Source organism: Balaenoptera ricei, chromosome 7, assembly GCF_028023285.1.
Source record: "Balaenoptera ricei isolate mBalRic1 chromosome 7, mBalRic1.hap2, whole genome shotgun sequence".
NCBI classification, from domain to species: domain Eukaryota; kingdom Metazoa; phylum Chordata; class Mammalia; order Artiodactyla; family Balaenopteridae; genus Balaenoptera; species Balaenoptera ricei.
Genome location: NC_082645.1, coordinates 1,317,448 through 1,341,642, shown reverse-complemented (window position 1 = coordinate 1,341,642; position 24,195 = coordinate 1,317,448). Strand labels below are relative to the sequence as shown.

General features: G+C 38.8%; 1 protein-coding gene across 1 annotated transcript in view; it reads right to left on the bottom strand.

Annotated features, from left to right (window-relative positions):
• MAP3K19 (mitogen-activated protein kinase kinase kinase 19) overlaps window positions 1–23,994 on the bottom strand; it is a 45,954-nt gene extending 21,960 nt beyond the window's left edge. The window contains 6 exon segments of the mRNA XM_059927097.1: window positions 4,158–4,254; window positions 12,893–13,008; window positions 15,588–15,703; window positions 17,932–18,086; window positions 20,902–21,090; window positions 23,865–23,994. Coding sequence (XP_059783080.1) covers window positions 4,158–4,254; window positions 12,893–13,008; window positions 15,588–15,703; window positions 17,932–18,086; window positions 20,902–21,090; window positions 23,865–23,954 — 763 coding nt within the window. The 5' untranslated portion in view covers window positions 23,955–23,994.
• Between the last annotated feature and the right edge of the window lie 201 nt (window positions 23,995–24,195).

The following is a 24,195-nucleotide window of genomic DNA, read 5'->3' as shown; positions in this document are numbered from 1 at the left end:
TGTTCAAAATCTGTTAATTGGTTGATTTCTTCTTTTTTTTAAAAACAAGGAAAGATACAATAAGCGAGTATTAGAAATACCTGCCTTTTTAGACATTGTGAAAAGTTAATGGCTCCTAAATGGGAAAAAAAAAATTTGGTCCTAAATGGCGGAGGGGAGGGGGAAAGATTATACAACATTCTGGCTCTGAAATCATCTTGGAACACGTGTGTTCTCTTTTTGTCTTTTGAATACAGTGAGTAGTCACGGGAGCCTCTAAACATATCCAGTGGTCCAGGAAAGAGGATGTACTGTTACATGTAAAAATAAAACACTTGCTCCCATCTGAGTGAATCTTTCCAGTAAGAAGATGTATTAATAAATTAACCCTGGGACTTCCTTGGTGGTCCAGTGGGTAAGACTTCACCTTCCAATGCAGAGGGTGCAGGTTCGATCCCTGGTCGAGAAGATAAGATCTCATGTGCCTCGCGGCCAAAAACCCAAAAAATATAAAACAGAAGCAATATTGTAACAAATTCAATAAGGACTTTAAAAAAAATGGTCCACATCAAAAAAATCTTTAAAATTAATAATTAATTAATTAACCCCACCAGAAAATGTTACAGTAGAGAGAAACTAAAAGGCAACATTTAAACACAACCAGAAACATAATTTCCTTGCAGAAGAGGTGCAAATGACATTCATAAGAGTTGGGAAATGATGATTAATTTGTTAATGTAAGTGCTAAATCATTAAAATGAAAATTTAAAATTGGCCTAACCTAATTCATTCAATGAAGAAAAATTATTTTCTCCAGAGAAGTCTTACTTTTCTGTATTTTCCACTTGTTCTGTTTAAATTGATGGGAATCGAGGTTCAAAACATTTTGATAACCTCTCCACTTTTTTTGTTTTGTTTTTAAATTATTTATTTATTTATTTATTTATTTATGGCTGTGTTGGGTCTTCATTTCTGTGCGAGGGCTTTCTCTAGTTGCGGCAAGTGGGGGCCACTCTTCATCGCGGTGCGCGGGCCTCTCACTATTGCGGCCTCTCCTGTTGCGGAGCACAGGCTCCAGACGCGCAGGCTCAGTAGTTGTGGCTCACGGGCCCAGCTGCTCCGCGGCATGTGGGATCTTCCCAGACCAGGGCTCAGAACCCGTGTCCCCTGCATTGGCAGGCAGATTCTCAACCACTGCACCACCAGGGAAGCCCTCCACGTTTTGATAGTTTCCTAAATCATGATTTTCAACAGAATTTTTTAAAACTACATTTTCCAGCCTTTTTTTGCCACTAGAATTCAGAAAGCTAACTTGAGACATGGATTCACATGGGTTACATGAGAAAAGATAAGGCACAGGCATCATTTGCTGATGTGGGTGTCAACAGAGGAGGGAGGTTCTGAGGTCAGTGTGGGAGCAGCTCCTGGTTGTGGCTGAAGCAGCATGATCTGGGGGTCAGTAGCCAGTTTTGAGATGTAGCTACAAGAATTCTTTCTGACAATCCAACCTGGGGTCTGTTCTTCTCCTTTGGTTTTTCAATGGTCTATGAACTTTCTGGTATCTTTGAAAACTTCCTTCCTTTTTCACTCAAGTAGAGTAGATTCTGTTATCTACACTTAAGAATTCTGATGATACACTATTAAAAATAAATTAAGCCCAGTAATTTCAGAAAATAGATTCTTATTCACTCATGAAAAGGGTAATTTTACACGCTCAATTTCCAGTCTATGAGGTTTGCATCTGATATGTTATGGGAAAATAGCTGATTGAGGAATGCAAGATTTTTATACTAAGGAAAAAGATGAGGGATTTTGCGGGGGGATTTTATTTTACAAGTTACCATCTGTAAAAGCCCATAATAAAGCAAATGTACGCTGCAGGAATACTTAGTTGTTAGAAGACCAGGGGAGTTATCCAAGCATTATATAAAGTTTATACATACTTTAGTCAGTGCTGCTCCCTTTTTAAAAGAATAATACAATGAACAGATATAAACTAAATGATTAAATGTGCATATCTAGAGCTTCCCTGGTGGCACAGTGGTTAAGAATCTGCCTGCCAATGCAGGGGACATGGGTTCGAGTCCTGGTCCAGGAAGATCCTACATGCCGCAGAGCAACTAAGCCCATGCGCCACAACTGTTGAAGCCCACGTGCCTAGAGCCCGTGCTCCACGACAAGAGAAGCCACCGCAATGAGAAGCCCGTGCACCGCAATGAAGAGTAGCCCCCGTTCGCCGCAACTAAGGAAAGCCCACAACGCAGCAACGAAGACCCAATGCAGCCAAAAATAAATAAATAAATAAAAAATTTAAAATGTTCATATCTACAACAGAATAGTCACATGGTATGTGCATAAAGTCTTCATAACATGTGCAAGCACTTTAACGTTAAGAAACTGGAATATGTTATTGATAGAAACATGTAAATGGGATTTAAAGAGATTTATTGCTATTTAAGATGTATACAATGCACAATAATACCCCAAACAGTTTTATTTCAGGCTTTGTGACTTAAAAGAGTAACTAGTTCTAGTGAAGACTCTTATCAACTATGAGAAGAAAATTTAGAAACATAATTGCTTCTTTCAAATGTGTAACCCAAGTTATGAAAGCTTAAAACTGCAAGGGCTTAGCCGAGATGCTGCATAAGTGTTATGGTTCCTATATGAAAACCTAAACTCTTACAAATCGATTTTAAAAGAATTATAAGCACCTCAAATGGCAAGTCATCTCCAAATGGAGCAGAATAAACACATTATTTTAACCTCTTGGAAGATGATGGGGAACACAGTCAGGCTTCTGATAACTCAGCTTTGAAACCTTTGAAAGTCAAAGGCAGATCACATAGACTGTTTGGAAGGAGATCAGAACTTGTTTATTTTAATTAGGTCTTTCAGGGTTCATGGAGTTAATCATTTCAAATGTTATTAAATTATTCCCCGCCCTCCACCACGGGAGAGGAGATACCGAGTGAGTCTGAGAAAGACTGAAGCCTCCCCAGAAGAGGGCAGCATCACATAAGGGGCCAAAGGAGACAGCAGCTAGGACAGCACTGTGGCATTCAGGGTGATTGACAGGGATGAGAAAAAAAGACATCCAGAGAACAGCTTCCCTGGAGTGTTAGAAATGCAAGTAGGAAAATTACCAGAGAGAGGTTGGAGCAGTTCAAATAAACATTTCATTTAAGAAGTTTGTAGGGGGACTTCCCTGGTGGCACAGTGGCTAAGAATCTGCCTGCCAATGCAGGGGACATGGGTTCGAGCCCTGGTCCAGGAAGATCCCACATGCCACGGAGCAGCTAAGCCCGTGCCACAACTACTGAGCCTGCGCTCTAGAGCCCGCAAGCCACAACTACTGAGCCCACGTGCCACAACTACTGAATCCCGTGCGCCTAGAGCCTGTGCTCCATAATAAGAGAAGCCACCGCAGTGAGAAGCCTGCTCACTGCAACGAAGAGTAGTCCCCGCTCGCCACAACTAGAGAAAGCCTGCACGTAGCAATGAAGACTCAATGCAGCCAAAAATAAACAAATAAATTTATTTAAAAAAAAAGGAGTTTACAGGCGAATAGATGACAGACAAATGTGATCTCTGTGATGACTATTTTCTGCAGTGAGAATCTGCAAATACTTTGTGATCTGTTCAATGCAAGGGCACTTATGGGTAGGACAGGATGACATATTTGGAATGGGCATTGTTCTGGAAAATTCCAGACTTATGACCTCTGAGAATACAAGAGTGCAACTTGGGGCTTTAGTTCTTTGTTCAGGCCCCCATCTCCCCCTCAAGGGAGGAGCTCTGGGATGACAGATAGTGGAGAAATGCTTGATCCTGGAAGAGAACAGATCGCTGGAGCTGATGGAATATTCTGAGAGGAAAGAAAAGAGGGAAAAGATGTTATTAGACAGAAAAGATAGGAGGTGAGAACAGTAGGCTGAGCTGGAGTGGGGTAGAACGAAGAGGAGAGACAGAAAAGAGATGCCCATTTTGGCTGGGCAGATTGACAAGACTCACTGATTCAGGTATGGACCAAAGGATAGGATTATGAGTGATTTTTCTTTTCCTTTGTGCTTGTCTGTGATTTCAACGTTCCTGCACTGAGCACTACCAAAATTAGGGGGAAAATCCAAATAATCCATGTTATTTTTGTAACCATATCAAGGACAGAAGACAGATACCTTCTGTCCTGGGTTGCCAGTCTTGTCCATCACCACTTGGATCTCCTCTTTCACTAATCAGTATGGAATGAGTGCAGACATCATCTTGGTCAAACTCCTGAAATATCATAAAATAGAAATTCAGTTGTTCAATGTAGTACTTGGTTGGCAGAGCGAATGTTGATTTTTTTTCTAGGCTAAAGTTTCACACTGTGGATTCCTTTTAAATCGGATAAAGTATTTAGGACTAAAAAAATGGGAAAGTATTCGCCTCCAGAGCACCACGCTCAGACAGACGCGGACGTGATTAACTGCATAATCAAAAATGAAGATCAAAGCTGAAATCACTGAGACACATAGAAATTCAATATTTTATACTTTATCATGTCCGTGTCCAGGCTGTTAAACTGCCACAAATTCCATCTGGGTGGGTAACTGGAAAGAATCCTTTGGCCACAGTCAGTGAACAGCCCCAAAGGAACATGATCTTTTCCATAATGCCTCCCTGGGGCATCATTTGTAAATGGTGAGGGTAGAAATCCCTGCCCCATATGGAAGCTGCAGATATAACCTTAGACTGAAAGGAGGCAGCAAAGCTGATTAAAGTTTTCACTATGACAGCTTTTTGATCTAATCGTGGTATGCAACCTCTAAAGCTTTCCTTTTACCCTCTAGAAAATAATCATTATGCTGAAAAACATGGTTGAGAAACAGCTTGATTTATAAAAAGTACTCCTAACTCTCTAAAGAAGAAATGTTTTCTATTAGAATTCATGGTTGTTGACAGTTTCCTTCATTAGAAGTTGTTGCTGGTGATTTTGCCCTTTTTAATGTCTAGAACAGTGATAGATGCAAGTAGTAGTTAAAATATCCCGTCACAACCTGGATGTTACAACTGGCTCTCTGGCCTCTGTGACCTGGCTGAACCACGTATTTAAGGAGACTGTTGGATTAAAAGCCTTTGCCCTAAATGCACATGCCTGTTGGACAAGCAGGTAGCCTTTGTCACCAAACAACATCTGATATTTCATTCACTAATTCCCAAGAGAGCTTGGGAATCTTTTCTTTTTGCTTTGTTCATTTTAATTATCACAGAAAAAAATAAAAATAAAACCCTGCATTTATACTGCCATGAAAATATTTTAGGTGTTCAACTGTAATAACTTAGCAGTACATGATTTTTAAGATTTTTTTTTGATGTGGAGCATTTTAAAAGTCTTTATTGAATTTTTTTCTATTTTTTAATCTTTATTAGAGTATAATTGCTTTATAATGTGTTAATTTCTGTTGTACAGCAAAGTGAATAGGTTATATGTATACATATATCCCCATATCCCCTCCCTCTTGAGCCTCCCTCCCACCCTCCCTATCCCACCCCTCTCAACTGCTCAGTTCATTCATTAGCTGGTCCTTTAAGAAAAGGTGGAAGACACAGAGTGTGGGCACACCTACCTACAAAACCCATAATGATGACTAGCATTTACACATAAAGTGCCAGACACTGTTGCACCTTTCACATATTAACTAATTTAATCCTCACAACAACTCTAGAGGTAGGAACTATTATTCTCTTTTGTATGTGAGGTCCAGAGAAGTTAAATAACTTACCCAAGGTCACATAGCTAGACTATGGTAGAGCCAGGATTCACACCCAGACTCTGAAGTCTGGTTACAGAGGTCTTAACCACTCTGCTTTATTGTTACCATGAAAAACTTGAAACAGAGTCTCAACAAGAACCAGAGAGAAAGGAATCAATAACAGTGAGCAAAATTAAGAGAAAGAATACTCAAACGTAATTTATAGGTTTTGCACAGGAAAAGATAAAATGAAAGATGTGTGATGCCTACAATCTCCTGACAAAAATTTCTTCTGTAGAATAAACTGAAAAACCATAAGTATCACAAACAAAAAGGATGTAGGGAATAATGTCTACTTTGAAGGTTATCATGGAAATGAAGACAAAAGCAGAAAGAGCTCAGAATTTTCTAATTTCTTTTAGAATACTAAATTTGAATGACTTTAAGGAGTGCTTGGGTGCTACAAGGAGGAAAATTAAAATAATGACACTCAGTTGTGAGTGAAGGAGAGAAAATATTAGAATAGCACATCCCAAACATAAATGGAGTTCATAAACCATTGACAGTGATGCAGGAGGTGACAAAAGACTAGATAGAGGGCATAGCATTCTAATCTGTAAACAACAGAATGCCAACCACACAGAAAAGAGGCATAGAAATCATACGTAATTAAATTTAGTAAGACGATTCTCCTTAGATGAAAAAAAGAGTGGGAGAGGGTATAAAGAGCCTCTCAGGAGCAATCCTACAAGCCAGGCAGCTGCTTATATTTGTAAACTGTAAAAACCTATTACAGACAACCCAAAAGAAAAGCAGGCTTTCATTCAAAGGAAAGAAGTGAAGAATGACCTTGGGTTTTGCAATTTAAGCACTAGAGAAAGCACTAAGAAGAAGAGGCAAATTCAATAGTGAGAGTCTTTTTCTCCTTCAGAAATGAGTTCAAAGTTATTTCAACCATAAGAGGAAAAATATAGAGTGAAAGTTCAGAAAATGTTTTGCACGAAAAAATATACTAATATGAAGGTATTTTTAGTCTTTTTAAGAAAGAAAGTTCCTAACTATACCACAAAAAAAATGAAAAGTAAATGAGTTTTTGTTTATCAATTTCTGATGCATGACACTCATTTTAAAGATTGGCCTCTAGGTATTTTATTCCAATTACTATGTAATATTAGTAATCAAATACAATACAGGGCTTCCCTGGTGGTGCAGCGGTTGAGAGTCTGCCTGCCAACGCAGGGGACACAGGTTCGAGCCCTGGTCTGGGAAGATCCCACATGCCGTGCAGCAACTGGGCCCGTGAGCCACAACTACTGAGCCTGCGCGTCTGGAGCCTGTGCTCCGCAATAAGAGAGGCCGCGACAGTGAGAGGCCCGCGCACTGCGATGAAGAGTGGCCCCCGCTTGCCGCAACTAGAGGAAGCCCTCGCACAGAAACGAAGACCCAACACAGCCAAAAATAAATAAATAAATAAAATTAATAAGTGTTGTAAGAAAGGTTTAATTAAAAAAAAAAAACAGGGGGCTTCCCTGGTGGCGCAGTGGTTGAGAATCCGCCTGCCAATGCAGGGGACAAGGGTTCGAGCCCTGGTCTGGGAAGATCCCACATGCCGCGGAGCAACTAGGCCCGCGCACCACAACTACTGAGCCTGCGCGTTTGGAGTCTGTGCTACGCAACAAGAGAGGCCGCGATAGTGAGAGGCCCGCGCACGGCGATGAAGAGTGGCCTCCGCTTGCCGCAACTAGACAAAGCCCTCGCACAGAAACGAAGACCCAACACAGCCATAAATAAATAAATAAATAATTAAAAAAAAAAAAAAAAAAAAAAAAACAATACAACCTTCAATGTTGTGACAAAGCCTGCTACACAGCAAGGTTTCTAAGCCTCGCTGCTCTCGACATTTGGGGCTGGGTGATCCTTTGCTGTGGAAAGCCTGCCCTGCTCACTGTAGGATGGATGTTTACCAGCATCCCTGACCTCTACCCACTGGATGCCAGCGGCACTTCTGCCCCGCCTGTGAGACCAAAAATGTCTCTAAGCCTTGCTAACTGCCTCCTGAGGGGTGAAATCACCCCCTTTGACGACCACTGTACCAAAGCAACTTTGGTGAGAAGCAGGCTACCCTCTTTAGAAAAGTTACAAACGCACAACAGTAAAATATTCAAATAGTATTAAAAGTAAATGTTTCCATTCTACCTCATCCCATCCCATGCCCCAGAGGAGTCAGGATTTAACCATTTCTGTATTTTAATTTTTAATTAGTTTTCATTTTTATCTAACTTATACATTTTTTAAAAGTCAAATAATGGTTAAAAAAAAACCACTTATAACAAAAAAGGTCATCAGTTGCCTTCCCCACTCTTTCCCCCAGAGGCAGCCAGTTCCAGCCTTTTAAGTGTTTCTTTTGGTATTTTCTTCCGTATCTCTAGATAATGTACTTATCCTGCTGTCACTAAAGTGATATATTACCTACTGTCTTCTTATTATTGCAGTTGACAATTTAATATTCTTTTTTTTTTTTTTTTTTTAATTTTTATGGCTGTGTTGGGTCTTCGTTTCTGTGCGAGGGCTTTCTCTAGTTGTGGCAAGTGGGGGCCACTCTTCATCGCAGATGTGCGGGCCTCTCACTATCGCGGCCTCTCTTGTTGCGGAGCACAGGCTCCAGACGCGCAGGCTCAGTAATTGTGGCTCACGGGCCCAGCTGCTCTGCGGCATGTGGGATCTTCCCAGACCAGGGCTTGAACCTGTGTCCCCTGCATTGGCAGGCGGACTCTTAACCACTGCGCCACCAGGGAAGCCCCAGACAATTTAATAATCTTATACTTTGCCTCTATCTTCCCAGTAAATTCACCCTCTTTTTCTTGTTAAATCAATAGGCAAAGTTCACATTATGATTATTTGAGTATTGTACTATACTGTATGTATTGCACTGTAGTAGTGCAATAGTAGTGTAGTATGTTTATACTTTCCTGAATAACTTTTCCTGCACAAAACCCAAAACCCCTATTTTTATTTCATTCACAATTTAATTTAATATTTAATTCCTTTTCTTATATTTTTTTAAATCTTAAATCTTCCAAACATCCTGTGGTCTTTCCACTTGGTTAAATATATCAGATAATATATCAGTTCCATCTTCTTCCTGGAAATCTCCATTATCCTGTTCTCCCTCACTCCTCCCATCCCCCAACGATCAGAGCTCTTTGTTCTCTAGAATTCATACGTGGCTGAAGCCCTGGGACTTGCTTTCTGCTTTATACCAAGGATACCCTCCTCTCTTGTGTTAGGTTCCAGATCCCCTGAATCATGGATCCAATTTTCCCCTCCATTTTTATCTTATTTCGTTAATTTAACAGAGCATATATTAGCTTCCTTAAAAGGTGTATGAAATGTAAAATGTTTGAGCATTTGTGTGTCTGAAAATGTCTCTATTCAACTCTAATACTTGACTTATAGTTTGTCTGGATATAAAATCCTAGGTTGAAAACCGTATTTTTTCTCAGATATTTGAAGGCATACCCCTTCCCTTTAATTTACTTTTAAGTATAGCATACATTCAGAAAAATGCACATATCATAAATGTATAGACTAATGAATGTTTATAAACTGAACACACTCATGTAACCAGGACCCAGATCAAGTAAAAGACTTCTTAGACGTAAAAATCAAGACCAATACAGGAAAAAGTGGGTACACTGGTTTTCATCAAAATTAAAAACTTCTGTTTGATAAAAGAATTGTCAAAAAGGTGAAAAAAAACCCAAGTTTTTCTTATTGGAGCAGAAAATATCTGTGAGTCACACATCATTCAGAATATATAAAGAATTCTCTAAACCCAACGATAAGAAAACAAACAATTCAATCAGAAAATGAACAAAATATTTGAACAATTTATGCTGATGGCAAATAAATTTTTAAAAAATGTTCAACATTGGTCATTAGGGAAATGCAAATTAAAACCACAATGAGATACCACCATATACTTATTTTGGTTTAAATTTTTAAAAATGGTTAAAATAGAAAATACTGATAGTACCAAATGCTGGCAAGGGTGTAGAGAAACTGGACATCTCATTTATTGCTGGTGGGAATATAAAATGGTAGAGCCACTCTGGAAAATTGTTTGGCAGTTTTTAAAAAAACTAAACATACATTTACCAAATGACCCACTAATTGGACTCCTGGGCATGTATCCTAGATAAATGAAAACATAAGTCATGCAAAAATTTATACATGAATGTTCATAGTAGCTTTATTTGTGATAGCCCCAAACTGGAAACAACCCAAATGTCTTTCAACAAGTGAATGGCTAAATAAACTGTGAAACAAAATATAATTGTAATAGAATACTACTTAGCAATAGAAAGAAACTATTGGTACACACAACAGCTTGGATCTATGTCAAGAGCATTATGCTGAGTAGAAAAAGCAATCTTAAAAGTTATGTATGATAATTTCATTTATATGACATTCATGAAATTACAAAATTATAGAGTTGGAGAACAGATCAGTGGTTGCCAGGAGTTAGCAGGGAGGATGTGGCAGAAAGAGAGGAGTAAGAGGGCGTTCCTTTGTGGAGACAGACCAGTTTTGTATCTTGATCATGATAATACAGGGGATAAAATGTCATAGAACTGTACGCACAGACACACACAAATATAAGAAGAAAAAGGAATGCATTCAAAGATTAGTGAAATCCAAGTAAGGTCTGTAGTCTAGTTCCTTGTATTGTATCAATATCAGTTTCCTAGTTTTTTTTTTTTTTTTTATAGGGACAGGAGATGGATCAGCAGGGGTGAGAGGAGGGTGTTTTTAAATTTATTTATTCTTGGCTGTGTTGTGTCTTCGTTTCTGTGCGAGGACTTTCTCTAGTTGTGGCAAGCGGGGGCCACTCTTCATCGCGGTGCGTGGGCCTCTCACTGTCGCGGCCTCTCTTGTTGCAGAGCTCAGGCTCAGTAATTGTGGCTCACGGGCCCAGTTGCTCCGCAGCATGTGGGATCTTCCCGGACCAGGGCTCAAACCCGTGTCCCCGGCATTGGCAGGCAGATTCTTAACCACTAGCGCCACCAGGGAAGCCCCCAGTTTCCTAGTTTTGACAGTCAGCTATAGTTATGATAATTCCAATCGGTGGTAGTTTGTGAAGGTTATACAGCACCTCTCTGTACTATTTTTACAAGTTCTTGTGAATCTATACTTATTTCAAACTAATTTTTTACTCAAATTTTTGTTTTTTGTTTTCTTGTTATTTTGGGATGATTTCTGGAAGGAGAAAGGGACTGAAAGATCTTACTCCACCATCTCCAAAACTCTTCGTATTGTTTACACATATTATAGTCCATACCTCATTACCTTTTAGAAATAAACAATTTTGTGGTCATATTCTTTATTACCAATAAAATGTAGGGTAGGAATTTCTCTTTTTTTGGTGGGGATCGAACCCAGGACCCCACAGTGAAAGCACCGAATCCTAACTACTGGACGGCCAGGGAATTCCCACAGAGTAGTAATATTTTAAACTGTTTGGGCTATGTTAATTTTTATAAAAATTCAAAAGGTACACATGAGTATACAGTGCAAAGTTCTTCTCCAATTCTGTTCCTTTAGGCAACCACTTTACCAGTTTACTGTACATCTTGAGAATCATTTCATAATTTTCCATGGGCACAATGTTTGCTACCACTACTGTTACTGTACTTTGTGGAGTCATTCATCATGGGCTGCTGGGGTTGATGACCAGGGCCAAGAGGAGGTACCTCATTTGTCATAACCTGTGATGGATTTGACATGATCAGAATAATGATTTTCTCCTTTTCCACATTAACACACATAAAGACAAGCTACATTTTACTATTTAGTATGGATTCAACTGCAATAATATTCTGTGGTATTCCATACACACACACACACACAATGCATGAGACTCAGAGTTGACTAGCTCATTACTGCCTTGAGATTAAACTCATGAAAGACTGTCATTAATTGTACTTTAAGTTTCTTTATAATCACATTTAAATATATAATTGTAATATATGATTGTTATAAATATTCAAGCAACACAAAAGAAGTAGATGTAAATACAGTAAGTGTAGATGGAGTAGCTTATCCATTTTTCTGTTACTTTTGTTTTTTTGTTTTTTTGTTTTTCACACACACACACTGTATTTTATTTTCACAAGAGATAAATAGACTGACACCAAGCATTGTAAATGGATGACCACAACAAAAGCAACAATGATTGCAATTACCAAACACGAAACACACTCATACTATGTCATAATATTGACATTCAGTCCAGTAATCCTCCACTGTAACAGCTCCTTTACTTTGCAGTGAGAATTGATTTGTATATTCTATGCCTCTGAGTCCTTGTGGGATTTTTTTTTTTTTTTTGAATTCAAACAGGAAGTCACAAAAATTATAATCATCCTCATCAGTTCACTCAGTACCATGTAATTAATTTTTTTTTTCATCTTGATCTTTCGTTAGCACTTTTATGAGTTCATCAGTTTTCCATTAGAGTTCTGAAAATGCTTATTCATTCAGTTCAGCAGTACAGTTACCAGAAACCTGTACTTGTCAGAGTCTTTTCTATGCATTCCTTGAAGATGAATCCCTTTTATTGGAACATATATTTGCAAAAGCATCAGAGTACACCCAGAACTGTCTGTAAATGACAAGACTTAAAAATGACCACAGTTAAAGATTTGATGAAAGTTCATAATAGTGCAATTGACAAGGAAATTTAGTTATTTCTGAGATATACATTTTAAAGTAATAACTAGAATTATGACTTATAACATTATACCAGAACATATAAGATTTTTAGAAATTTCACGTAATGTCTGAAACATTTATATTAACATATTTCCATACAAATAACCCAATGAAAGTTTAGTATTAGTTGTTTTGTTTGTTTGTTTGTTTATACTGCAGGTTCTTATTAGTCATCAGTTTTATACACATCAGTGTATACATGTCAATCCCAATCGCCCAATTCAGCACACCACCATCCCCACCCCACCGCGGTTTTCCCCCCTTGGTGTCCATATGTCTGTTCTCTATGTCTGTGTCTCAACTTCTGCCCTGCAAGCCGGCTCATCTGTACCATTTTTCTAGGTTCCACATACATGCGTTAATATACGATAAGTTACTTTGTTTTTTTAAAGAGAGTTTCTTACCTCCCTGCTGTTGATGCTTTACAAGATTATATTTTGGTTTTTAGTAACTGTCATCATATCAGTTGGAGAAGAGTTTGTATCATGACGAATGTCAAGCAATGATTCAGAATGTCTTTCTGCCAAAAGAAACATAATAATGTGTTTTGATGAGATGCATCTCCAGCAGTTTCACAGCGAGATCTAGCTCTAGGTTCTAAAATCAGTTCCATTTTGTCTAAGATTTTCTTGAAATAGTAGACTGGGATCCTGATGAAGCTTCGGGCCATAGTTTTCGCAACAAGAGTCCACAGAATGAATGGGGTTTTGTCTGTTTATTTTTAAAAAGGGGCCAAAGTTGCTAAGGGAAACCCTTTATTAACAATAGGCTGGAAAATACATTTGCTCTATAGTTGCCAAAGACAAAAGCGTTCAGCTGCTTCGAGCACACCTCCTGTCCAGCACTTGAAGCCACATTAAACTGATAGAGTTCTAAACACCAAACAGTGAATTTCCACTTAGTTCCTGGGGGACATTGCTCTCCTATTCTTCCCTCTCCTGCCAGCCTGACTTCTTCAAATAAGCACAGGCTCGTCCATGAAAACTTCCTCTTGCAATCGTTCTTCCATTTATCCTAATAACTGAAACAAATTTGAACAAGGGATCTATACTCATATCCTCCATTTCTTCACCATATCCTCTTTCTGTACTCTTTGCAACCTGTCTTCTGCCTCTATCCTGCCATTGAAACTCTCACTTCCTTATCACATCTGCTTTGTAACCTCTTTTCCAATTTGACATTGTTTCCCACTCCTTCTTTCTTGTAACTCTCTCCCAATTCTCCTCCCTTCCTCATTCCCCTGAGTCTCTATGCACACAGCACTCTCTAACTGTGGGCGCACCTCCTCTGTGCAGCCCCTGAAATTTTCTCACCATCATCAATACTTTAGTGATCTTACCTACTCTCAGGTCCTCACAATCTCCTAGTAGAGAACTCCCAAAAGAACATATCGACCCATCCTTTCCCACAAGCCCTGTCCTACAGAAAATTGCTACGTTGAACGTCCTAAGTTTCCATCAAATGTAGTGTTTTAAAACTCATTACCTTCAACATCCTCACCAAACCAAAGTGTTCTCCTATTTTGTTGATTGTATTTCTATCTCCCCACTTCCTAGGGCTGAAACTTTGGAATCATGTTTAACTCAACTCCCTCAACCCTCGTCTCTGTGTCTCCTCTATCAATGTTACAGCACTAAATTCTGTGAATTCTTTCACAATCTCTTAGACTCACCATACCCAGCACTTCTCAGGCCCACTACACACCATGCCCAAAGACTCTTTTCCTGGTTCTTATAACCACACACGGGTACTTCTGTAGTTTCTTAAGAGAGCTTCCCTGGTATGAGTCTCTTCCTTCAAATTCATCCAAGACAATGACAGGTTAATTTTCCTAAAACATGGCTTTCATCATTACCTGGCTTAAAATTCTTTAGTGACTCTATTTTATTGGGGAAAAAAAATATGTCCTTCAGGCTGACATTTAATGAGTCCTCAATGGACCCAGTTTCTTTCTTTCTTTTTTTAAAAATAAATTTATTTATTTTATTTATTTTTGGCTGCGTTGGGTCTTCGTTGCTGCGTGTGGGCTTTCTCTAGTTGCAGCAAGCGGGGGATACTCTTTGTTGTGGCCCACAGACTTCTCATTGCAGTGGCTTCTCTTGTTGCGGAACACAGGCTCTAGGCACGCGGGCTTCAGTAGTTGTGGCTCACAGGCTCTAGAGCACAGGCTCAGTAGTTGTGGCTCACAGGCTTAGTTGCTCTGTGACATGTGGGCTCTTCCTGGACCAGGGCTATGAACCCGTGTCCCCTGCATTGGCAGGCAGATTCTTAACCACTGCACCACCAGGGAAGTCCCTGGACCCAGTTTCTTTATGTGTCTAATCTTCTGTATTCCTTTTCCCTGACATGAACTGTTGTTTCCAGTGTCCCATTTGCTCCTGGGATAAGCCATGCTCGCTTACAGCATGATGCCTCTGCTCCACAAAATCAAATCTCATCATTTTTTAAGGACCAGATTGAGTCTCACCTCTTCCATGAAACCTTTCTGGGGATAACCTTGTCCCCTGCCAAGAAGCTTCCCAAAAAAGCCAATCAAACAATAAAGTCAAGCAGCTTTCACAGTCACATGTGGCTCAGTGGCACTTTTTCTATTACACTTTTCTCTGTGGCTGGTTTTTTTGTCCTGCTCAGACTCTTTCTCCCTGCCTATATCACACCTTCTCTCTTTTTCTCTTCCTTCCTATCTTATCCAGCATTTGAGAACCACTGTAAGTCCTTCTTCCCCTTTCAAGTTTACAACAAGCTCTTTCTCCTCTGACTTACATGATGTGTCCCTGACTGTACTGAACACTTTCAAAAGTTTGGACCATGTCTTAGACTTCTTTGCCTGCCTCAGAGTATCTAGTTTTGGGTCTTGTACAAAGTCCCTGCTCAATAAATAGTTGTTCACTTGATTTCTTTTAAAAAAATTTATGGAAGTATCATTGATTTACAATGTTGTGTTAATTTCTACTGTACAGCAACGTGATTCATTTATACATATATACACATTTAGTTTGATTTCTTTAAACAGATCCATCAAATCCATGTAGAAAAAGAAAGATTTCTAATAGGGCTTTTATAGTTAGAGAATTTTGAAAGTGGAATAGAAGTATTTACCTGGTTTGGGCATAGAATTCATTAGAATGTCCAATAACTGCTGTTTCCTGAAACTTTCTATTTGTGACACATAATGTATTGCTGATTTTCCACTAAAATCACAGAGTTTAGAATCTCTAGGAAGAATAGAATCAACATCAAAGATTATTTAGTTCAATCTATTGAAAAAGAAAACCATTGACATCAAATAAATAGAAGTAATTTTATATAGTTTGGGGATAACAATAATGACTTCAAAATGTATGAGAGAGAGTGACAAATTTTCAAGATTTTTAAATGAGAAGAATATGCTGTATATCTTATGCCTCTCCCATTCTAAAAACATTCTAAGGCAGAAAATTTCCAACTTTGGACAAGAAGTTTCATAATTCTTTAATAATGCATAAATCAAGTAAAGATAAAAAACATTTTGATTAACTGTTGTCTTTTTTTTTATAATTTATTTATTTTATTTTTGGCTGCGTTGGGTCTTCGTTGCTGCGCGCAGGCTTTCTCTAGTTGCGGTGCGCAGGCTTCTCATTGCAGTGGCTTCTCTTGTTGCAGAGCATGGACTCTAGGTGCACAGGCTTCAGTAGTTGTGGCTCGCAGGTTCTAGAGCACAGGCTCAGTAGTTGTGGCGCACGGGCTTAGCTGCTGTGGGCATGTGGGATCTTCCCGCACCAGGGCTCAAACCTGTGTCCCCTGCGTTGGCAGGCAGATTCTTAACCACTGTGCCACCAGGGAAGCCCTAACTGTTGTCTTATCACTGCCACATAGCTGACTTGATTGTTTTTTTTCTTTCCAATGGTTTAGTTAATTGCTTAGTCTCGATATTTCTCTTTCCTAATGCTAACAGCTAGCACTTTTATCATTCAAAATAGTAGAATGGCCTAGCATCTCACTTTGAAATTAAACTGATATGCTTATTTCACAGGTTTTTGGTTGAGTGGAGTGATCGTATCATAAAATCTCTCTCTGCGTGACTTTTTCATTCCTCTTTGCCTTGCTGTTAATCCCAACTGGCTGATCTTAGGGCTCCTTGCATCGGCACATATCTCCTCTCTCTGCTGTACTGGATCCTAGAATTAGACATGAGCTCAGAGAGGTCCAGAGAGTAAATGATGGGAACTCTTATTAACAGATTATGGTGAGGGAAACAATGACTAAACTTGCTTCACTAGTCACATTCTGGGACCAGGAGCGAATTGATCATGGTTTCCAACCTAACACCTTTGAATTTGAATCTCTTTATTGCTATGGGACAAGGTAATGTTTTATGATCTGCAACAATATTCTTATGACCTTTTCTCCATCAAAAGTCATGATTCAAAAGAGTTAGCATGGGACCAAGAATCCATGGACTACCATTACCTTGATATGTGGCCTTAAGCAAGTCATTTATCTTGTTAGGACCTTGTTTTGCTCATCTGCCTTGATTAGTGTTTCTTCATGTGGTGTCCTTTGATCTCCAGTATTCTGGACCTCACTCCAGGCCTACTAAACACCATCTCTGGGGTGATGTCCATTAATCTCCATTTTAAACAATCTCTTCAGCTGTTGTTTAACGCTAAAGTTTGACATAGCTTCAGACTTCCATCTTCATCCTATTATACTAATTTATCCTTTTACAATAGATCATATTCTTGACTATACTTTTGGTCTGGAAGTTTCATCTTCCTTTTTCATTCCCAAAACAAAATTCATGTGAAATACTGAGAAAGAGCTTTGGCCATGTTTTCTTATTTGATGACAAGATAAATAGGTAGCAAACAGAATTAGGAAACTGCAATTCTGACATGAAAGACTGTTTATTAACCCTCTAATTTTTAAAAGAAATTGTTTATGTCTCCTATCCTAAAAGAGCAGGCTGACGTGTAATCTTACAGATAACTGTAAATCATTACTATAAATTGTTTTTGATAATTGACAATGCTTTCTGCAATAATTAGTAACATTTGGGGGGTAGGGAACTGCATACTCAAGAATTATTTGACATTCCCAGGAACTACCAAAAGAGTAAGTATTTAAACAAGTAAAACAAAGGGCCAATATCATAAGAATAATAGATAGCAACCTCTAACATCTGTACATCACTTTGCAACTTCGAAGTCCCTTTTGTGACCATGCATGTGTGTTTCATATATATATACATTATGTATATATATATATATATATATATCTTATATATATAAAGCATTTAATATATATTGACTATATATTTATATATATATAAAGAATTATATATATATATATATATATATACACACACATATAGCAATCTATAAGTCTAGGTTTGCAAATGACTTGGTAAGTAACAATGACAGAGACACCCTTCCTTGGGTGCTGACTGACCACTTACACTCACACGTGATGCCTGAGGAGCTCAGACAGAACCTCCGCAGGTCTACAGAGGGTTAACATATCAAGACTCTCAAACAGGTCCACATCTCTCACAGCCAGCATCAGAGGGGTCAAGCCATGTTGGTTTGGGAGATTTATATCCAGGAACTCTTCAGATGCCTTTAAAAACATGAAACTTTATTTCTGTTATGTTTTTACTGCATGTCTATTAATACTAATCTTTGCATTTTCATTGTTTGGCCAAATTCTCAACTTTAAGACATTCTTCCTCAATATCTTGAGAGGGAGCTGATTAACTGAAAGAACACAGGCTTGAGAGACAGACAGATCTGTGTTTGAATTTGAACTCCTTAAATTGGTTATTTAACCTCCCTGACAGGGTTATATCAAGGACAGTCTGTTAAAAGTTGATCAAATCACCCTGATGAAATAAGGGACCCCTAGTTAAATAATGAATACTCTTCATCTGGGACATAATCATACTAAAAAATTATTTGGTATTTATCTGAAATTCAAATTTAAATGAGTGTCCTGTATTGTTTTTTTCTGAGTGTCCTGTATTTTTATTTGCAAAATCTGGCAACCCTATACAGTGAACTTCAGGGGCTTCAGCTGCAAAAGTGGGAATAATAATGTTTTCCTTGCAGGGTTGTTTTGATGATTGGAGATAGATAGAATATGAAAAGCACTGAGCAGGGTGTTTGATACATGCACAGTAAACACTTGTGGAATGAATGAATGATTTACAATTACAAGGTAGCTTATTTAACAGTATTTATATAGTCAAATGGATGTGGATATATAGATGTTATTTTTTTTTAATGAAAGTAAAATTTAATTTGGATAATTCAGAACTGAGAAGCTACTGGAAGGCCAAATTATCCAAATTGTTTATTTTCTAGACCAAAGTAACTCATGAATTTCCATCTCTATTTCACTTTATGCCATGTCAATACAGTCTTTGTCTCTACCCCAGTTTCTCCAGAGACAGACTGGAGATAATGATATTACCTCAGAGGGGTGCTGTGGGAACTAATCAGTTATTATTTTTTTAGTCTCTGAAAAGAAACCACTTTTTATATCAATGTTTATTATTAGTTAGAACTAACATGAAAGTTTTGAGCTGAGAATAGTTTTCCAATAGCACAGTAATTGAGCATCTGTTGATTAAGCTCTGGATCCAGTTACAGGTACCAGTTTTTTAAAACTTAGAGGCTTATCTTGAGGAGTGAAAAATGTGGTTATGAAAACAGACATTGTCTCACTACTGGGCATATACCCTGAGAAAACCATAATTCAAAAAGAGTCATGTACCAAAATGTTTATTGCAGCTCTATTTACAATAGCCAGGACATGGAAGCAACCTAAGTGTCCATCAGCAGATGAATGGATAAACAAGATGTGGCACATATATACAATGGAATATTACTCAGCCATAAAAAGGAACGAAACTGAGTTATTTGTAGTGAGGTGGATGGACCTAGAGACTGTCATACAGAGTGAAGTAAGTCAGAAAGAGAAAAACAAATACCGTATGCTAACACATACATATGGAATCTAAAAAAAAAAAAAAAGAAAAGAAAATGGTCAGAAGAACCTAGGGACAAGACGGGAATAAAGATGCAGACCTACTAGAGAATGGAATTGAGGATACGGTCAGGGGGAAGGGTAAGCTGGGACAAAGTGAGAGAGTGGCATGGACATATATACACTACCAAACGTAAAATAGATAGCTAGTGGGAAGCAGCTGCATAGCACAGGGAGATCAGCTCTGTGCTTTGTGACCACCCAGAGGGGTGGAATAGGGAGGGTGGGAGGGAGGGAGATGCAAGAGGGAAGAGATACGGGAACATATGTATATGTATAACTGATTCACTTTGTTATAAAGCAGAAACTGACATACCATTGTAAAGCAATTATACTCTAATAAAGATGTTAAAATTATATATATATATATATATATATATATATATGGTGATGGAGCTAACAGATTAAAAAAAAAGAAAACACATTGAATGACAGCAACAACTGTTGAAAATACCATTAAAATAAAATTTAGCGTCTTCCAAAAATATTTCTAAACCTCAGTTTATGATGTATGGCAATTTTAGACTATCGTTTAGTACAACAAAATAATTTAGAGTCCTTTGGATGTTGTTGTCTGTTTCCTTGAACTCTAGGTAACCAGAATATCTTTCACTTTTTCTTTATCTTTTTGTGTCTCTACCATAAGGGAGTAGAAGAAACTTTCCTAGCAGCAATTGATTTTCTTTCAGTTGGAAAGTCATGTAATCTGACAGTACCTCTGAAGGTAAATGACAAGAGTAGGCAGTTGCCATTCACCAGTAATTAATGTCCTTGATTATGCATGTGGTTTTGCAAGTTACTTTGGGAAAGAGTCTCTATGGCCAGAAAATCTAAATAAGAAGATCAATACCCTAAAAAGACAGCATTTAAAAATGTATTCTCTTAACTTTAGTCACTATTAGTGACTTTTAGTCACTATTAGTCACTTTAGTCAATATTTAGTCAACTAAATATTATGCAAAGCATAGGCTCTCTGATTCCCTTTTGAAGATAAAGATAATAACTGCAAATGGTCCGAAGGGATCTAAACAGCAATCGTACAAATGGCAATGATGTCAAGGGAACGCCTGTGAGCAAGTTGACAGTGGTTCTGCAAGGGCATCCTTGGGAGCACATCATTTCCCAGGGGTGCTACGTGACGTCTCCTCGCCTCCAGCTGGAAGAAGGTGTAAATAGGCTGCTGCTGTGTTCTTTTATTATTTTGTTTTCCACCCCAAGTGTCCAATTTAATTCTGTTTCTTTCTCATATTTCCTGCCTGAAACTTTCTGGAACTGCATTTGAAAAGAACTTATTTTTCTTTAAGAGGAGTCATACGTAGTCTGTTCCCTTCTCACCCCTCACCCACCCACCTACCCAAAGACAGAAGCAAACATCAGATCAACTGACCAGCAAGTGTTGAAGTTGTTCAAGGTCACCTTGCCATGAACTTTGTAGAAGTTGCATTTGGGGAACCTGGACTCCATTGATGGCCAAGAGTTGCCTTTGGACATCACAATTAGCCACATGGACCACGGTTTGATTTCTGGAATTGCAAAGGGTGATATCTACTCCGTTTTCCAGAAGAAATCCAACAACCTGCAACACCACAGCATTCTAATTTAGCCTTTTTGAGTACCAATAGTGTCTTCTGGATTGGGTAGAAAACTTACTTAGTGGGGCACAGCTCTGATTCATGATATAAGAAAGGAGAATAAGAGAGGCATAAAAATGAAGGATTGATTTGGGTGCAGGTGACTGCTATTGCCTTTTTTTAATTTGGGAAACAAAAAATCTCCATGATATGGGTAGTTTGGGGATACCATTTTTTTAACTAAAGGTCTGTGAATATTTTATTTTAAACCCACATAAAACATGGAAGTCCTCCTATTAATATTATTTGTAATTTAGAATATAAAACCCCCAAATTCAGGCTTATAGATTCTAGACTGTTGCAAGTATTTCCACAAGTATTTTTAGGGAGAGAATAAACTCTATTCAAAACGGTAAAGGGATAATTTATTCAACAAATATGGATTGAGTGACAAGTGTGTGTCAAGAACTGACCTTGGTGCTGAGACTCCAACAATGAACAAAACAGATAACCAGTCTCAGAATTTTTTTCAGTGGGTTTTAGCTACTAAAAGGGAGCTCTGGCCCTTTTGGGGGGATTTGAGACAGACAAATTCTCGTGGTGAACCACAAATGAGGCATTAACTAGTGTTCAGTTTCTTCCTGGCAAGAATTGGGTTACAATGCTGATGAAAGTCACCCCTTACGAAAGAGAAACAGACGCAGAGAAATCCAGACAAATTCTTGTGATTAGCCCCACTGCCCCAGAAAACTCCCTTGGCCTTTATGTTAAAAACAGGTGAAAATTTACAAAATGTTATCATGACAATGGCTCAGCAAATTATTCAGATTAAGGTCGAATCCTTTAAAAAACAGTCCTGCTGTGAAAGTTAAGCCTGAGTCAACCAAAGGCTACAGACCCCAGCTTCAGTCAGAAAGCAATGCGGGTGCAACCATTGAGGGATCCTAAAGGTGCAATAGATGGTGTCAGTAATAATGACCCTGCCCCCTGATCTAGGGCTTTGTTATGAACCGAAAACCCTGGGAGTTCATTTGGTTGAGCAACATGCTTCTGGAAACCAAAAGGATATGTATCTTTTTTATTGGCCTGGAGCCATTCTCTTTTACCACGTTCTTAACTCCTCTCTCGCCCTGTACCTCAACCTCAGTTGCCCTATCTTCAAAGGGGACTGAAGTTTGTAGCCACCCACATGAGTATGTTGGTGAACTTTGGGGAAGGGAGAGACTCAAACTTTTATGGCTCACTTGGCTTCAGATTCCCCAGTCACCATTCTGCCCAGTCCCCAGGGGGAAGAGGGTCATCTGAATTCAGCTAATGGGGTCTGGGTAAGATTCACAGTGAGGAAGGAAAGCTAACGTGATTGGTCCTTTGGGCCATTCAGTGTACTATGATTGTCGTGGCTTCTATCTCTAAATGTATAATAGGAATTAATGTAATTTTTGTGTATACCCGAAATTCAAGAAAATGATTACAAAGGGTGGGGAACACAATTCAGGATGAGCATTTAGAGGACTTTTGAGGCACTGCAATGTCCTAATTTTTTGGCTTGGATAGTAGATACGAGGGTGCACGTGTCATTATTTTTCTTCAGGTTGTACATACATGATCCTTTTTTAAAAAAAGCATATATGCTGGAACTTGCCTGGTGGCGCAGTGGTTAAGACTCCGAGCTCCCAAGGCAGGGGGCCCAGGTTCGATCCCTGGTCAGGGAACTAGATCCCACATGCATGCCACAACTAAGGAGCCTGCCTGCCGCAACTAAAACCCGGTGCAACCAGATAAATAAATAAATAAATAAATATTTTTTTAAAAAAAGCATATATGCTATATTTTATAATTTGTTTAAAAGGTGTTAATAGAAAGGAGTCAAAATAGAAACAGAGCTAAGAATATAGTCGAGAGAAGGTAATTGAGGAAGCAAAGGTGGCCCAGCAGGGTTGAGGGTCCACTTGCATTTAGCCTCCCAAGAACTTGTAGAGGCACTGAGGTAGGCAGTTGGGTGAAATTTGTCTTTTTCACCCAGTTTCTCCATTTTAAGCCCTTTTCTATTCCCCTTGACGCTTCCTCCTCGCTGCCTCTCCCCAATTCCAAGTCTCATATTGCTACCACTTTTACCTGCATTCTTTTTTTTCACCTGCATACTTTAAAAGGATCTTTTAAGTTCCCATATACAATGGTTTAAATGATCAGCAAGACCCAAATGGATTATTTATTCATTAGTTTATCCATTTAATAAATATTTATTAAGCACTTAGATGTGTCAGGCCCTCTAGCTGGATAGATAACTAGAACAAAGAGGACTATCTCCTGCTCTTTTGGGTCTTGTTATTATTTATTTACTCCTCTTTCCCTACTTTCAGGATTTTGTGCATCTCTTAGACCAGGGAGCAAATTTCCAGGTACTGAGGGGGCTGGAGGTGGGGAGTGGGAAAGGAAGAAAAAACTCAGGCTCCATTTTGTGGTCCCACTAGACCATAAGCTCCTCAAGGGTGACATCTGTGTTTGATTCACTCACCGTTGTATCCATCATGAAGTCTAGTATATTGCCTTGGGTATATCAGGAATATCTGTTGACTGAGTGAAGGAATGAGTAACGATGGTGATGTCTAGATTACCTAGGGTCTCCCAAGTCCTCCCTCCCGTAGCCACCCCACCACCCCTCCTTTGTGCCTTCAAAAATTCTTTCATGGAGGTAGGTGATTATGCTTTCCTAACCATCTCATTTGTGGAATCCTTAGTTTATAAGACTATCCATGGGCCCCAGGACACCACATGTTACCTCTATTAGATTTTCTTCTGCTGCAGTAATGAGAGGTGTATTCCCAGTCTTTGGATGTAATAGTAATATGGTCACAAATGAGTTCCACATCACCTCTTGAAACTACTTCCAGGAAATCATGAAACAGTTTATTTTTTTTTTTTTTTTTTTTTTTTAATTTATTTATTTATTTATTTTTGGCTGTGTTGGGTCTTCGTTTCTGTGCGAGGGCTTTCTCCAGTTGCGGCAAGCGGGGCCCACTCTTCATCGCGGTGCGCGGGCCTCTCACTATCGCGGCCTCTCTTATGGCAGAGCACAGGCTCCAGACGCGCAGGCTCAGTGATTGTGGCTC